This window comes from Leguminivora glycinivorella, chromosome 4, assembly GCF_023078275.1.
Source record: "Leguminivora glycinivorella isolate SPB_JAAS2020 chromosome 4, LegGlyc_1.1, whole genome shotgun sequence".
In the NCBI taxonomy this organism is placed as follows: domain Eukaryota; kingdom Metazoa; phylum Arthropoda; class Insecta; order Lepidoptera; family Tortricidae; genus Leguminivora; species Leguminivora glycinivorella.
The window spans coordinates 3,808,862-3,826,340 of record NC_062974.1 but is presented as its reverse complement, the minus strand read 5'-3'; the positions used below and the strand labels follow the sequence as shown (position 1 = coordinate 3,826,340).

Here is a 17,479-nt window from a genome sequence, read left to right as displayed (position 1 = left end):
AAAAAAAAAACCCCGACTTGGTAGACCGCTTTTCATGAAACATGGCTAAGAACACTCCCGACTAATCCAGCTTTCAAACAAAAAAAAAACAAACCCGAATCGGTTCATCCGTTCGGGAGCTACGATGCCACAGACAGACACACACACAAACAGAAGGTGGGGGGTTAAAAATGGGACAGCCTCGTCGATCGTAGATAAGACAGATCAAAACTAAATAGTGGCTCCGTGAGGTGGAGGCCTTCGTGATAAGCTCAGAAAACGCGAAGTGAGAAAAACGCTATCTATGTATTAAATGCTATGTGAAAGTATTTAAAAAAAATAGATTTAGATTTCTTTATTTCATGATAAAAATTACACTATAAATTTGTTACATGCCAAAGTTATGTTTATCTTATCATCACGCATGATCGTCAAAAATTACATTATAAATTGAAAAATATAAAAGCGAGATAATATTTTATGCTTATTTTTTCATCAAACATGCGTGATTATCTTTCGGGTTGTACAGGCCCACCCTGTATAAGTGCAATAAATATCAAACTTTATGTATCTACTTTTTTTTAATTTATAACTTGTTTCTACTTTTTATTTACTTTAAAATTGAAGAGCCTTTATTTTTTAAATATTTTATATTTAAATATATCCTCGAATGTATACGACGCAATGATCAAAACTGGATGGCCTTGGGCCGCAAATTCATTGTCACCAGGTCAAGTCGGTCACGTAAATGGTTAACGGCAGAGGCATGCGCCTGCGCCTAAATCGCCTCTTGACGAGCCACTTGCCAAGTTACATATTTTTTGACTAAGTTATTTTTTTTTTTGAGTTCTGTATCAGCCATTATAATCACCTACTAAAAAATTACACTGGAATTTGATACTAAGACAAAACTAAACATACCGTGACTTAACTATTTAACTGGTGACCGAAGAGCTGGCGACTTCCTCGCACAACGTATCAGCATTGCGATACAGCGAGGAAATGTCGCCAGTATCCTTGGTACAATGCCTCAAGGGCCTATTTTAGACATTAGCTAGCTTTTAAGTTTAGTCTTAGTTTCTTATATAATTATGTAAATATGTTCATGTAAATAAAGAGATATAGTAACATACCTACATTATCATTACGTGTACATTTAAAACTGAAATACAACAAAATGACAACATAACGAAAATTTAATGACGGCTTTTTAATAGCTTTATAACTTCAATAACACTTCCGATTTGTAGATGTTTGTAATGTTCACAACTATTCCAAATTTCACATCGATAGCATAAGTACCTAGTTTTCGAGATATTTAGTAATGTGACAGACAGACAGACATACATATGACAGAGCTGCACCATAAGGGTTCCTTTTGTACCTTTTTGGTACGGAACCCTAAAAATGTACGTCTTACCCTAAACCATCTCCACAAGACTATTACAAAAAGCGACATCAGATCTATCATCTTTAGTTGTTAGGTATTACGGTCAGGTCCAATTGACGATTTTAGTAATATAGAGGTATATTATCTATTTACAAAAATAAGCTGAAAAATATCATGATTGACCTAAAAAATTAATTAGAGCAATTAAACCTAATGACTGAAAAAACTTTGACACGCAATATCACGAAAACATGTGCTTTTGAGATGTAGCAGGCACGGATATTTGAATGATATGATGATATCCTTTAGATGTCCGAATGATATCAGGGTGCGTAGCCGAATGCACAAACGCTCACGAAACGAAACGCTCGTAGATATCTATCTCTATCACTCTTGCCTATTGGCGCGACAGAGCCAGACTACCTTTCGCGGCGTTTCGTTTTCGTTTGGCGTCGTAGAAATGCCACATATAGCCAGGGTAAGTTCGAACTGTTCGAAGTGACGAACTGTCACTGTCAATATGTCACGTAAAGGTTAATGGCGGCGACATGCGCGCGCGCCTAAATCGCCGCGGTTTCGATCGGCTCCTGTATCGACTGCGAATTGACTATAAATCGGAGGACGAAAGGACGAACTAGAGTGTGGCTAATAATAGATTTCAATAAATTTTAACAAGCAGAAATGTTTGCTAACGAAGTGGTGGTGGTGGTAGTGGAAATCATATTTTCCCCAAATATTTTTGCGTGATTTTATTATAAGAACAAATGACATATTTCTTTATTTTAACATCATGACATCACGTCAATAGGCATTTTTAGGGTTCCGTAGTCAACTAGGAACCCTTATAGTTTCGCCATGTCTGTCTGTCCGTCCGTCCGTCCGTCCGTCCGTCCGTCCGTCCGTCCGTCCGTCCGTCCGTCCGTCCGCGGATAATCTCAGTAAACCGTAAGCACTAGAAAGCTGAAATTTGGTACTAATACGTATATCAATCACGCCAACAAAGAGCAAAAATAAAAAATAGAAAAAAATGTTTTATTAGGGTACCCCCCCCCTACATGTAAAGTGGGGGCTGATATTTTTTTCATTCCAACCCCAACGTATGATATATTGTTGGATAGGTATTTAAAAATGAATAAGGGTTTACTAAGATCGTTTTTTGATAGTATGAATATTTTCGGAAATAATCGCTCCTAAAGGAAAAAAAGTGCGTCCCCCCCCTCTAACTTTTGAACCATATGTTTAAAAAATATGAAAAAAATCACAAAAGTAGAACTATATAAAGACTTTCTAGGAAAATTGTTTTGAACTTGATAGGTTCAGTAGTTTTTGAGAAAAATACGGAAAACTACGGAACCCTACACTGAGCGTGGCCCGACACGCTCTTGGCCGGTTTTTTAAAAAAAATTGTAGCCATCATCAGTGTAGTTATGATAGTACTGAATAGGTGGCGCTAAAAATTGAGGTAAGATTCTTAGTTGAAGTATGTAAATCCTATATAAATAATCCTTGGTTATAGGTTAGCACATTGTTACTGGTGAATTCTCAATGCAACTTTAGTACAGTTTGCGGTCAGAAATATTAAACTTAAAATATTTAAATTTAAATTATGTCTCAACACACATCTATTTTTTTTTTCTTGTTAAGCAGTTACAGAATGGCATTTACTTCTGTAGCGTTCATACCGTGGTTCGTACAGTCAACCATTTTGAACCCTAGGCCACTGAAGAACCTAACCGTCAAAGTGACGTCTACAGAAAATAAAGCATGGTGTCAATAAGACAGGGTTTTAGAGAGGCCTAGGCCTAGGTTTCAAATAGGCTACTAGAATCGAATTTCGCACAATAAATGATCGTCTTCTGTAGTATTTGACATAATAAAAATCAATATTTATAGATTTTGGATATTAAAAGTGTATGATGATGTTATTTTCGATTAAAAATGTGTGTAATTTTTATTTTATTTTATTTTGGCCACCGAAAACGCTATCAGCGATGTAGTGACGTCATCGAATTCGAACTTACTTCATGTCAAACAATCACTGACATAATGAACTTTAGGTATGCCTCATACTCAAAAAAGTCAGAAAATGTTGTTTAATAGTAGAATGACCTGACGCACAGATAATCTATAGATTAACATGACTGTGTTGTTATCGCCTGGCGCCTGATTACGTAAAAGTGTACTTTAAAAATATTTTTTGCTGTTTTCAGGTCATGATAAGATATGGTCATATTTTATTTCGATTAATTGGACAGTACTTAATAATATAACACAGACTTGAAAAAAGGGTCAAGTAGCATTGGTTGACCGTACATTCGGTTCGTATCGTCATCCTACCTAGAGCTTATACCTATAGTTTCTTACGTACGTATATTAAATTTGAAATGGTATAGAACACAAAAAAGTGGTTTTTATAACGACTCGTTACTTACTACGGGAGTTATAAAAAAGATGTTGTTTATTAGACTCGCTGTTAACTTGCTATACAAAATCCGGTTATTTTTATGAAACCATTTTATTTTTAGTATTCCGAGTAGCCTTGGCCTTTAGTCGGATATTACGCACGATATTAGAATGTTATTATTTTAACTTTTAACCAAATAAAAACTTATAATTTTAGAATAAAACGGGACTTAATCGCGTAAACACTAATAAAAATGCCTAATATAAATGTAAGTGTTTACGCGATTAAGTCCCGTTTTGTTCTAAAATTATGAGTGCAAATCGTGTTAGTCTAAATCAATATACAAATATAAACTTGTTTTAGCCACGAATCGTTTGCTCAAAAATCCGAAAATAAGGAGTAATAATTACAAGGCACATAGGTAATAAAATAATGATTAAAGATTATCTAAGCAATGACGTTGAATAATGTACAATGTTTGCGATATTATTAAACAATATTTCATTTACCTACTTCGTTGACTTTTTTTAACAAAAATATTATTGTATAAAGAATTTCCTTATAAAACCTATAAATATACCTTACTAAAATTTGCATAAAATAAAATTATATCTTTTTCACCACACCAACTGGTAAAGGCTTACTTTGCTATTCGTAAACAGATAGCAAAATTGCATTTTATCCACAAGAGTGCAAAGTAATTTCATACAAATTTTAACTTGATTTCTTAAGCTGGCTGGTAGAATTTACCTATAAATGATGATTTTGAATCATAAATATTGAATAGATTGATGGATTTGATTTAGTTTGATATTTTATAGTCAGTATTTTGTTCGTGTTGGTGTGGTGAAAAATTTTGTGTTTCACTCGGTGGCAAAGTTTGTTTAACCTTCGTGCCTTGAAACCCTCGCAACGCTCAAGATTCCAGTTTTTGAACCTCTCGCTACGCTCGCGGTTCAATATTGGAATCTTTCGCTTGCTCGGGTATCAATATTGGCACGTCCGGTTAAACAACAACTTTGCCCCCTTGTAAAACAAATAACTATTGTTGGTCCTTTGAACCGGATAAATATTTTTAATCATAGATGTAGGATTCATTCTGACCCACATAAATTACAAGACATGAATTTGGTAACAATTGAAATCATGTGAATAAGTTGTCAATCGAACTACTTACTCTCATACAAAATCGTTATTCGCGTACAAACTGTCGTCATGAAAAGTAAAAGTAAACTTACCATGGCGCCTTGGCTGCTAATCCTTGGACAGTCCCATTTTTGGTGGCTGTGGCTGAAGACATGATGAAATCTGAAAACATACACGACATTGAATAATACATAAGTACATTCACCTTGGTTATTACTATGTATATACTAAAATGTTGAGAAACCTACCGAAATAATCACAAAACAATAAGGCACTAGCCCTGATTTAGTATAGGTAATAAACAAGTACTTATATTTTGCTGTTTTTGGTCGCAAAGAGCATTCTGTAATTTATTATTGGCCTCAACATTGTAGACCGGTATAGGTCAGGTCTACGGTTTTATTGGAGCAAATTGCTTTTGTAGGTATATATCCGGTTTTTCTACTCGACATGTCGACAACAGACTAATTTAATTAATTTAATATATAAAAAATATATTTGCATTTCAAAATTTGCTTAAATAGACAACCGAGTTTTAGTCAACAGATAATAAGTATATAAATTTTAAATATGGATGAGTTGTCTGTATACAAAATACATAATTCATCGTCTTGACGTCAGTTTGACGTATTTTGAAAGCAATAAATGTATTTTTTTCTTAATTTTCGACAAGAGTAACCAATCAAATGTTTTGTTAAATGTTTGGTTAGCATTTTTAGTTGTGGAACTGTCTCTAAAATGTTGCATAAATAAGTGGTAGTAACGTTAAACTGTGAATATGAAAATGAAAATATTACTCACAAAAACACTAATGCTGGGATATAATTATTTATACTTTATTACCATACGGTATATTATGCATAATTATTTTGTACTTAAACCAGTATTTAGAGTTTTATGAAAATCCAAATCACGTGAGTAGATATTTATCAAGACTAAAACTTTGATGAAGTAAGTAAGCATGAATTTTATAAAGTTTTCATCACACATTGAGCATGTTATGCCGTTATATTATTATACATGAGTACTCATTTATGTGATAAGTAGGTATAACAATGAGATCATTTCGACCACATTGTAGATGTAAGTTGTACCATCTATACCTACTTATTAAACTGTATGCCATTTAACAAAAACACAATATCGAGTGAGGTCTATTATTTGACTAAAACGTCTTACCTAGGTATATTAGATAATATATACTCATTCGATGTAAAATAATACATACTCAGTGTATTTAAGAAGGAAAGTCATGTATGTGATAATATAGTCTTTCACTTGTATTAGGTATAATTAGTTTCTTTTAGGATTTATACATAGATATAACAAAAAATAAAACCGCCTTCAAAAATAAGCGCGTTACAAAACACGGAGAAACTAAAAAGCAAAAAATAATAAACCTTTGAATTCAGATTTCTTATCTAAACATCCAAATTATAAACAAATCAATTATTTTTGCAGTCGGTACCAGACCTGTTCGTCGCCTTGCTATTGCCTGTTTGCCCCATCCAACCATACGCAGGCTGGCACCGACTCCAAAAATAATTGATTTGTTTATAATTTGGATGTTTAGATTATTGCAATACGATAAGAAATCTGAATTCAAAGGTTTATTATTTTTTGCTTTTTAGTTTCTCCGTGTTTTGTAACGCGCTTATTTTTGAAGGCGGTTTTATTTTTTGTTAAAAAAGTTTATTTATTTGTTGATTTTTAGTGGTTCCTATTGATATTATATGTATCAGTCCGAATACATGTACACTAGTGAAAGAATTATCCTTTAACTCCTAACCATTGAGGAGTTGACCTTCCATCATCAGCTCAGCCACATAAAATTATTACCATCAGGCGTAAATACTGGTTTACCTTTGAAAAATACACTAAAAACATTACATGTGCCTATAACATTTGAAGAGTTCCCTCGATTTCTCCAGGATCCCATCATCAGACCCTGACTTGGTGCCAATGGGACCATCTCGGGGTTATACCCGTTCGATTAAAAAAAAAATTTTGAAAATCGGTCCACAATTCTCGGAGATATCGAGGAACATACATACAAAAAAAAAAAAAAAACATTCAGTCGAATTGAGAACCTCCTCCTTTTTTGAAGTCGGTTAAAAACTACGGCCATAACACACTAAACGACGTATCACTTAAATCACTTTAATAGTTTAATAAATCATGTTAGTTACCTACTGAATATAATTATTTTGCGTAATCACCATTGAATAAAACACTTAATAGGGCAAGGATTATTTACATAGGATTTAAACATACACTAAGAATCGTACCTCGATTTTTTAGCGCCACATATTAAATACTATCATAACTACAGTGATGATACCTACATTTTTTTTTTCAAAATGTGCCTTGACGTGATATCATGATTTTAAAATAAAGAAATAGGTATGGCACGCAAAAATATTTGGGGAAAATATGATTTTGGCCACTACCAGGCTAAACAGCTTCCGAACAGCGCCATCTAGTTTTAAGCCTAAGAAGCCCATACATTTCAGGGGTACGCTTTTTTCTATGGGCTTTGTTAGTCCATTAAATCGTTCTTGATAGGTAGGTGTCTAAAATGTAGGTACTAGCTATAATTAGTAAATCGAGTAGTAACAAGATTCCTTGACCCCAGAGGGCGTGCCACACTGAAAAGGCCTCTGTAAATGTTATCGTAACTGGGTCTGATCATAATGTATGTATTAACATATTAATATTACGACTACAATCGAACAGTAGCTCTGTATGATTAAACAAATGAGTTGAATTATGTAGTTTGGTGTTCTGAATTCAACAAATCGGATGATCATGTTTGTCCCGAAAGGTGAGAACCACAAATACTTGTCTGTGGAGTAATCACTACGTCACTACGTTGGTCTTCTCTTTAGATTTTCCCCTGCCTCTCTCAATTCGCCCTTCGATTATTGATTTTACCACCACCACACCACCACAAATTACTATGAGATTTTTCTCAAATATACTGATCAAATTTTAGTATTATAGGCGAGTTCCCTACTAGTCAAATCAGCTTCTTTTTATGGACTGTCAAAACGATTTCCTAATATGGAATTACTATGAAATACTGAGGAGTGACGTCACGGTCAATTCATTTACTTTATATCTTTCTCTTTGACTAAATATAAATTATGTTTTAACATAACTACTGTCCATATTTTTCTTCTAATTATGTGAGGCTGTATTTCGTGCACTGCATAAAATATTTTATTTAAAGTATGAGAAACTAGCTTATAGATTTAAACCTATACACTACTATACACTAACATTTTTGACCACCGCACATATACAGAGTGGGGCCTGTAACAAAGGCGAAGAATTGAACTGAAGGCTATTCTCCTTATACTGATCAACATTTGTTCAGTGACTTTTAAAAATTATGAAGTCTTTAAATTTTTAATTTTTCATACAAAATAAATATTAGCTTCAATGTACGCCATTATTGTTGTCATTGACGTTGTCTGTCACACTTTAGACTTAACAGAATTCGCAATACATTACCTCTTAGAAAAAACTTTCAAGGGTGATAAAAATCAAAATACAAGTTATTTTTAAAAGTCACCGAACAAATGTTGATCGGTATAAGGAGAATAGCCTAGAGTTCAATTCTTCGCCTTTGTTACAGGCCCCACTCTGTATATAACATTTAAATCTAATTGTTAGTGTTCAGAATTAAAAAAAAAATATATGTATATATTTCGTAATGGCAACACCAATAGAACACTGGTTCAAAATTAGCGTCAAGTCATTCCTCTTGCTCGAAAAAGCTCCGCGCGGTAAGCTGCATTTTGTAGCCCGCTTTCGTCGAATATTTAATTTTCGTATTAGCTGTGTTTAAACTAGTCAAAAGTTGCTAGAAATAGATTCTGTGCCTTGAGATCAGAAGAAGAAGACACTGGAGCTGTGGTATATCAGGCGTGCAGGTAACCTTGGAGTATTGGTGAGTACGATCTGGTCTCTGAGGACCTCGCCGCCTGACACAGGAGCTTCTACATCCTACAAGCCCAGGTTAGTTGCCTTCCCTCTGAATTTCAAGGTGTTTTTTCGAAGTAATCTCATAACTGTTTTTTCGTGTTCATAACCTTGTGTCGATCAAAATTAAAAAACCCAAAATTTACAGTCCGCTTAAACATTATCGCACATTTATTATTTGGTCCTTCGAACCGGATCTTGGAAAGAGCCTGTGGAGCTTTAGTTTTGTCGTGTTTTAAGCTATTCTTCATTAATTTGGTGTAAAATATTTCGTTTCGTGTTCCCACCAAAAATAGAGGGTAAGCTTATAAAATTATAAATTCTTTCGTGTGTGACTCCACAGATACGTGAAATTGTATAGGTCTGTGGAAATTGTGTGAAACGGAACGCAACTTTACCATAGACATTAGTGACAGTGACATTGACGTTGGACTTGTCTTGTGTCATATTATCGTAAACAACTTGGTATTTTCGAAGTTTTCAAACCTTTTCGTAGTGTAGTGCCTAGTTTTATATTCATCAACAATGAGTGACGATGAACCGGGATGTGCTGACAATTCGCGGGTAGCGCGTGACTATGCTGTGTTTAGATTGGAACACATAGAAGCCTCCAATCTTCTTGGTTATGTTGAACAAGACTTGATTGATTTAAGTAATCAGTTTCATAAAGCTCAAATCAAAGTATTAGCAAGTTTAAGCGCTGTACAGAGGCAGTCGGAGTGTGCGTTAACAAGAGAATTTGAGACTAAATTGAAAGCTGTCCAAGCTAGATTGCGCGCTCAGTTACTGAGTGATATCAAACCAGTAGAGGTCACGACCCCGTTGAACCTGGCTCATTTGCCCAAAATTTCGATAAAAGCCTTCGATGGAGAACTTGAGTCGTGGGTTGCATTTCGTGATTTGTTTGACTCCCTGATTCATCGGCGGAACATACCTAAGGTAGAAAAACTGCATTATTTAGTAACCAGCTGTCAGGGTCATGCTTATGATTTGATAAAAGGATTTCCGTTGTCTGATGACAACTATGATGTTGCATATCAAACATTAGTAAAGTATTACAATAAAAAGCGACAAATTGCTATAGTATATTATGAAAAATTATTAAATTGCGAGTCGATGAAAAATAAGCATGATATTGACAGAGTAAGCCGTCTTTTCTGTGAAAATCTTGACATTTTGTCTAAATTTCAATTGCCTGACAAGAATTTTATGCTGTTTTATCTTTTGTGGTCCAAATTGGATGTTAGTACACGCGAGGCCTTCGAGTTACAGTTGGAATCTAATGTGGATATTCCCAAATTTGAAGACTTACAGTCATTCATAGAAAAAAGAGGTCAAGCCTTAGAAAACTCCAATAGTAAAATAAAAGTACCTGCGGTAAATACTAAATCAAATAAACCCGTTACTCATATAGTTAAAAATAAAACTTCACTGATGGTGCCCTCAGCGCCTATTCTAAACTGCCCAGTGTGTGCTTCCACTGGTCATGAGTTGGAAAAATGTCCCAGTTTTTTAAACTTATCTCCCATTGATAGATTTTCGAAAGTGAAAGAGAAGAGGCTGTGTATTGTATGCCTAAAGCCCTCTCATAGTATGAGACATTGTAGATCAGCTGTTCGCTGCAATAAATGTAGTTTTCGACATAATTCCCTGCTTCATTTCGAAAAGGAAAAGGTGGTTGAGGATGGTCAAGAGTCCAAACCCACTACACAGTTGACTGCATTGTCCGTGCACACTCATGACACACCAGTAGTTTTTGCTACTGCTCTCGCCCGCATTAAAGATGGTATGGGTCGTCTGGTGCCTGTACGGATTCTTTTCGACAACGCTTCGGCTTGTAATTTTATAACTAAGCCGTTTGCAGAGAGACTTGGGCTACCAATAACTAAGTGTCACCGATCTATCAACGGTATCGAGTATATATCAACAGCACCACTGGGGTCCACAGTTTGTGAAATATTTCCCACTAAGGGAAATAACAAATTTTCTTTCGAAGCCTTCGTTCTGTCGACAATTTGTCCGAATATGCCTTATAGTGAATTGGATTCTTCGGCATGGACACATCTGAAGGATCTTGATCTTGCTGATCCTCAGTATTATAACCCAGGGCCTGTTGACATTCTAATGAATGTGGGTCTTTTGGTGTCAGCCCTTCAACCTGGACTAGTGAAGGGTGAGGAAGGTCAACCCGCAGCGATCAACACCGTCTTTGGTTGGTTAGTCATGGGTGACTGTGGCGTGGATATTGAGTCCTCTCGTTATCGTTCTCGTTCTCGAACAACTCCTGAAAACAAAAAGGATTGTTATCATGTTTCGTCGCTCTCTTTAAGAGAAAATAATAATCAGACTCGGGAAATTAAAAATGTCGTAAGTCCTAGTACTGATTTATTTAAAACCAATTTATCGTGTCGTAGTGGCGAGGGCCTCTTGAGTGATCCCAAGATGTGTCTTCTCGTTTCGTCGGTGTCTTTGGACAATAGTATCAAAAGGTTTTGGGAAATAGAAAGTGTCGTTAGCCCAAACTCTGTTACTTTGAGCAAAGATGATTTGTCGTGTGAAAACCTTATGGGTGCGAAATATTGTCGGAATCCTGAAGGAAGAATGGTGGTCCCATTGACTTTCAATAACCTTCAGGATCGCCCCCGGTTTTCCAACTCTCGTGAAATCGCACTTAGGCGACTTCTAAATTTAGAAAAGAAGTTTGATATTAACTCTGAATTTCGGACAGCATATGTCAGTTTTATGAATGACTATTTGGAGTGTGGTCACATGGAGGAGGTCAAGGCTCCTTCGTCGGCTGAAGGTCCTTTTTATTACATACCTCATCATGGAATTTTACGCCCCGATTCGGTTTCTACCCCTTTGAGGACGGTCTTTAATGCTAGCGCCAAGGATAGTCAGGGAAAGTCTCTTAATGACACTCTGCTGCCAGGGCCAAAATTACAAAAGAATATTTTCGATTTATTAATTCGGTTTCGTTGGCATGCTGTCGTGTTCACTGGGGACATTAAACAAATGTATCGCCAATTTTTGGTGGATAAGCAAGACTGTGATTATCAACGCATACTTTGGCGTCCGTCTCCTTCTGAACCTGTTAAGGACTTTCGCCTGCTTACGGTAACTTACGGCGTCTCCTGTGCACCCTACCAAGCATTGTGGTGTATCTCGAAGCTGGCGCAGGAGTTTAGCGATACTGCTCCCCTGGGTGCCGCCGTTCTCAACAGGGACACGTACGTTGATGACATCGTATCAGGCGCAGATTCGGTAGAAAATGCCATACTTATTCGTGATGAGTTAATAGAAATCTTAACTTCTGCTCGGTTACATTTAAGGAAATGGACTTCCAACGATCAAGGGTTCCTTGCTAATTTGTCAGATTCCGATTTATATTCGGAACATTTTCGTAATTTCGAAGACGTTCACGACGTCTCCTTAAAGATTTTAGGTTTGTTATGGCAACCTAAATCTGACACATTTTCGTTTAAAACCTCCAACGTTGAGTGCCGTTGCACAAAACGGTCGATACTTTCAGAGATCGCTAGGATCTTTGATCCCTTGGGGTTCCTTTCGCCAGTGGTCTTCCTGGCAAAATATTTTATGCAGTTGTTGTGGGCCTCCGGACTCCACTGGGATGCGGATGCTCCAGCACCCATCGCTGAACAGTGGCTCAAGTTAAAATCTCAACTGTCGTGTTTGAGCGCATTGTCAATACCTCGTCGCATGGTTTTGTCCCATGACATTCAGATTCATGGCTTTTGTGATGCTTCGGAGCGAGGGTATTGCGCAATAGTGTTTTTTCGTATGGTTAATGATGACGAAGACATTATCATTCGTCTTTGTTGCGCCAAAAGTAAAATTTCCCCACTTAAACGGTTGTCCATTGCGCGTTTGGAATTGTTGGCTGCTGTGCTTTTAGCTGATCTTGTAACGTCAGTTCGTCATGCATTAAAGGACTTCCATTTTGACGTCAAAACTTATGCTTGGTCTGATTCCACCGTGGCCTTGACATGGATTCGGTCATGTCCGTCGCGATGGAAAACGTTTGTCGCAAATCGGACCGCGGCGATTCAAGAGCAAATTGCTCCTGATTGCTGGCACCATGTATCGAGTGGTGATAATCCAGCGGATCACGGATCTCGGGGGTTGCTTCCCGCTGACTTATTGCAGTGCCAGTCATGGTGGGCGGGGCCTACGTGGTTGTCTTGTCCTGAAAAGGATTGGCCAAAGTCCCTCGTGCAAAGTGACGGAGCGGCATTCAAGGAAGAAAAAGTTTTAACATTGTTTAGCGCAATGAACTCGAGTTTTATCGAGCAAATCCTTTCGAAATATTCGTCATTTCGTCGTATCGTAAATATTTTGGCGTATTGCTTTCGTTTTCTTCATAATTTCATGAACCCTTCGTTGAAAGCCTCGGTTCTGACCCTGTCGACGTGTGAAACCAACTCGGTGATACGATTTCTCGTAAGGCATGTCCAGGAGCATGTCTTTTCGACCGAAATTCGTCTCATCAAAAAGGGTTTAACTAACTCCCTGCACAAACCTCTTCGGAAATTAAATCTGTTTATCGATGAAGAGGATTTGTTGAGGGTGGGCGGAAGGTTGACCCATAATCACACGCTCGACTACGATAAGAAACACCCCATGCTGTTGCCGCGTGAACATCGGCTGACGGCTTTGGTGATAGAAGAATATCATCGTAGGTTTTCCCATCCGGGGTTACAAACCCTGCACAACCTTATTGTTCAGGATTTCTGGATTCTCTCGCCTAAGCGGGCGATCCATTCTGTCGTTTCGTCATGCATCAGATGCTTTCGCGTGCGCCCACAAGTGGCCCCACCTCCTCTCATGGGAGACTTACCGTCATTTCGTATTAGCCAGTTGAAACCATTTTCTTCTGCTGCAGTGGATTATGCAGGGCCTTTCACAATTTCGTTGGGTAGGGCAAGAGGCAGCAAATCCTACAAAGCATATATTTGTGTCTTCGTTTGCACTGCCACCAAGGCAGTCCATTTTGAACTCGTTTCTGAGCTCACTTCAGAAGCCTACTTGGCAGCCCTGCGCCGCTTCATCTCGCGTCGCGGCCGCTGCTCAAGAATTATATCGGACCAAGGCCGAAATTTTATTGGCGCCAGCAATATACTTAAAGATTTAATGGCGAATGCTTCCCAGAAGGAGCAAATTGAATTCGTTTTCAACCCGCCGGGTAGTCCACATTTCTCGGGCTTGGCCGAAGCTGGGGTCAAATCAGTTAAAACTCATCTGTCACGGGTAATAGGTTTACAACGTTTGACTTATGAAGAATTTTATTCTGTCCTGACCCAATTAGAGTCTATGCTGAACTCACGGCCTTTATCGCCCGTCAGTTCAGACCCTAACGACCTATCGGTACTAACTCCTGGTCATTTCCTCACACTCGAACCTTTAACGATATTACCAGAAAGCAATTTCACTGATGTTAAGATTAGTCCACTTCAAAGGTGGAAACTACTTCAAAAAATACACCAAGATTTTTGGCGCAAATGGCACTTGGAATACTTGCACACCTTGCACCAACGCCAAAAATGGTTCAACAAACACCCTGACTTAAAAGTTGGGACTCTTGTTCTCATTGTTAATGAGCAATGCAGCCCACTTAATTGGCCTTTAGGCCGTATCGTGCAATTGCATCCTGGGAACGACGGGATTTGTCGCGTCGCCACCATTCGCACAGCCTCTGGACAGTATAAACGCCCAGTTGTAAAACTGTGCCCTTTACCTCTTAACGATAACTAACGTCCCCGTGGTGCGTCACTCATGTAGAGTCTGAATAAAACTCAAGTGTGTGACAAAAATTAGCAATAATTTAGATATAATTACTTTCCATATAGCTTATAAACTTAAAAAAAAATAACTTACTGTATTTTTGGTGGGCGGTAATGTTCAGAATTAAAAAAAAAATATATGTATATATTTCGTAATGGCAACACCAATAGAACACTGGTTCAAAATTAGCGTCAAGTCATTCCTCTTGCTCGAAAAAGCTCCGCGCGGTAAGCTGCATTTTGTAGCCCGCTTTCGTCGAATATTTAATTTTCGTATTAGCTGTGTTTAAACTAGTCAAAAGTTGCTAGAAATAGATTCTGTGCCTTGAGATCAGAAGAAGAAGACACTGGAGCTGTGGTATATCAGGCGTGCAGGTAACCTTGGAGTATTGGTGAGTACGATCTGGTCTCTGAGGACCTCGCCGCCTGACACAGGAGCTTCTACATCCTACAAGCCCAGGTTAGTTGCCTTCCCTCTGAATTTCAAGGTGTTTTTTCGAAGTAATCTCATAACTGTTTTTTCGTGTTCATAACCTTGTGTCGATCAAAATTAAAAAACCCAAAATTTACAGTCCGCTTAAACATTATCGCACAGTTAGTTTGCATTATGTACCTATAGTAAAAACAAAACTAAACTTTCATACTTAGATAAAACCGTATGAATTACAATGAGTAAAACTTACATTCTCGTCGGCATAGTTTCATTTGCTTTCCAATGATCGAAATGTACGACTTAGGCATTTTTATATGAACGAGATTATTTTCAAATGTTTACACATACGTTTCGAAAAACTCACGTCGGTTAAATATGACATTGTGGGTAGTAATGAACTTGAATGACAGCTGCCGGTGTTTTTTTTAAATTTCACTGTAAGGCTACGGTCGTAAAGGATAATGCTTTGATTTTTTCTAATTTTCAGGGATTGCGAGTTTTTCCATAAGTATTTCAATTAACGCGAGCAGATAATATAATGGCTCTGTATGTCAATTTCACGAGATCATTGGCGGCAAATCAAAAAATAATAATTTGTTTAAACTTTCCCAATTTTTCTAATATAATTTAAATGTCTGGAAAACGTGAAATGAACATTCAATCTAAATATTTTTGTGGCCCATTAAACTATATCAAAGTTTCGTCCTTAATTTTAATCTCCTTGAATAGGTACCACTAGTCTCCTATTACTGGCATAATATAAAAGGCACTTTCTCATTTTAAATTATGACATGCAACTTGCACGGCAAGTGGCAGCTGTCATTTACTTTTCCCCGCCGGGGGCGTGAAAATGTCATGTTTTCCAGCCACCTGTCATTACCGCCGCTTGAATGTCAAGAAAATCGATATTTGACCGCCTTATTGTTACTCATGTACGTTTAGTCTATTTAATTTGATTTGCTAAGTTTATCCAAATTACCTATGTATTAAATTGTTTTTAGCGTCGTCAAAAAGTGAATTTACGAATTATTTTAAATCAGTAATTACTTTGTGCATCCGATTTCCCCGTTATCCTCCAGTTAAATTTAAAATAATGTCCATTGAGTGTTCATATCCATAGTTAACCGGTTGTAATAATTATACAGTTATTAATCAAATTAAATTATAATAATCGAACAAAATGGTCATTGTCTATTTTTAATTGCTGGTATAAATCACTTGACTATTTTTATCGATGTCGTAATATTTTTTCCTCGTTATTAATAAAGGAAAAATGCGTAATATTACTTTGTAGGTATTGTATATTGGAATTAATTTATACTAAGATAATAAACACGTGTAAATTTAAAGCATGAAAAACGCCCCAATACTTACAAAGAGAACGAACGCGAATTCAAATTCAAAAATGGAACACAAACTTTTTAATTCCGGCGCGTTATTTTTAATCGTCTGACACGGCCGCTGCGCGCGGGCGGTGCGATTGACTGAACGTATCAGCGGAGAGCGTGCCGGCGAATTAGGTCGAGCCACATGCAGCTTATCATCAATTGAGATGTGTGCGATTTATATTGCTAATAAACTGCATTTGGAATATTATTTGGGCTATTTTATTGCATTTTTCAGCTTCGCGTGTTCGCATCACACGGCTAGAAACCAAGCATTCGGCGGATCAGCGATCACCCTGACCTTGAGTAACATTCGGTTGCTAAATAATATACAGGGTGTCCCAAGACTATGGGACATGAACGGAAAGTACCTTAAATATCGTAGATAGGGTATTTTGCTAAAAGAAGACTTTATTTTATTTTTAAAATTAAGTAAAACTGCAATCATAGATTTTTAAATAATTACATGGTTAAACCGGGAATCAAACTCGCTACACGAGAAAAAAAAACATCCTGTAATTTTGTCATACCGATCGATAGGTTTCATCATAAGGATTATTTTTCTCTAAATAACATAGTGTCGGACATAAAAAGAAGACCATGAATTTTAACATTTTACGTGGCATACTCCTTAGCCTTAAATTTTGTCCATACAATATTTCCAAAAAAAATTTAAAATTTTTGAATGCAGTTTTGCCAAGTTTTAAAAATAAAATAAAGTCTTCTTTCAGCAACATATCCTATCTGTGATATTTTAGGTACTTTCCCTTCATGTCCCATGGTCTTGGGACACCCTGTAGATAAGTAGATAGATAAATATATAGATAGATGAATGATTTATTGTCACAACATGGTCGTTACAATCTGTACTTTATTATATAGCTTAAAATTATATGTAGGTAACCTATACAATACAAGGAAATTTAACTTACATTTTGGGTATAATTATTACGT

At 36.9% G+C, this 17,479-nt stretch overlaps 1 protein-coding gene across 2 annotated transcripts in view; it reads right to left on the bottom strand.

Annotated features, from left to right (window-relative positions):
• The window catches only part of LOC125225286 (17-beta-hydroxysteroid dehydrogenase 13-like), a 44,227-nt gene extending 27,561 nt beyond the window's left edge, over positions 1-16,666 (bottom strand). The window contains exons 1-2 of one of the 2 annotated variants that reach the window (XM_048128922.1): positions 16,515-16,666; positions 5,012-5,081 (exon numbers count right to left, since the gene is read on the bottom strand). In XM_048128922.1, the coding sequence (XP_047984879.1) occupies positions 5,012-5,073 (62 nt within the window). In that variant the 5' untranslated portion in view covers positions 5,074-5,081; positions 16,515-16,666. Of the gene's footprint in view, positions 1-5,011; positions 5,082-15,390; positions 15,486-16,514 lie in introns of those variants that run through there. The other variant, XM_048128921.1, reaches the window with a different exon arrangement.
• Positions 16,667-17,479: the final 813 nt, after the last annotated feature.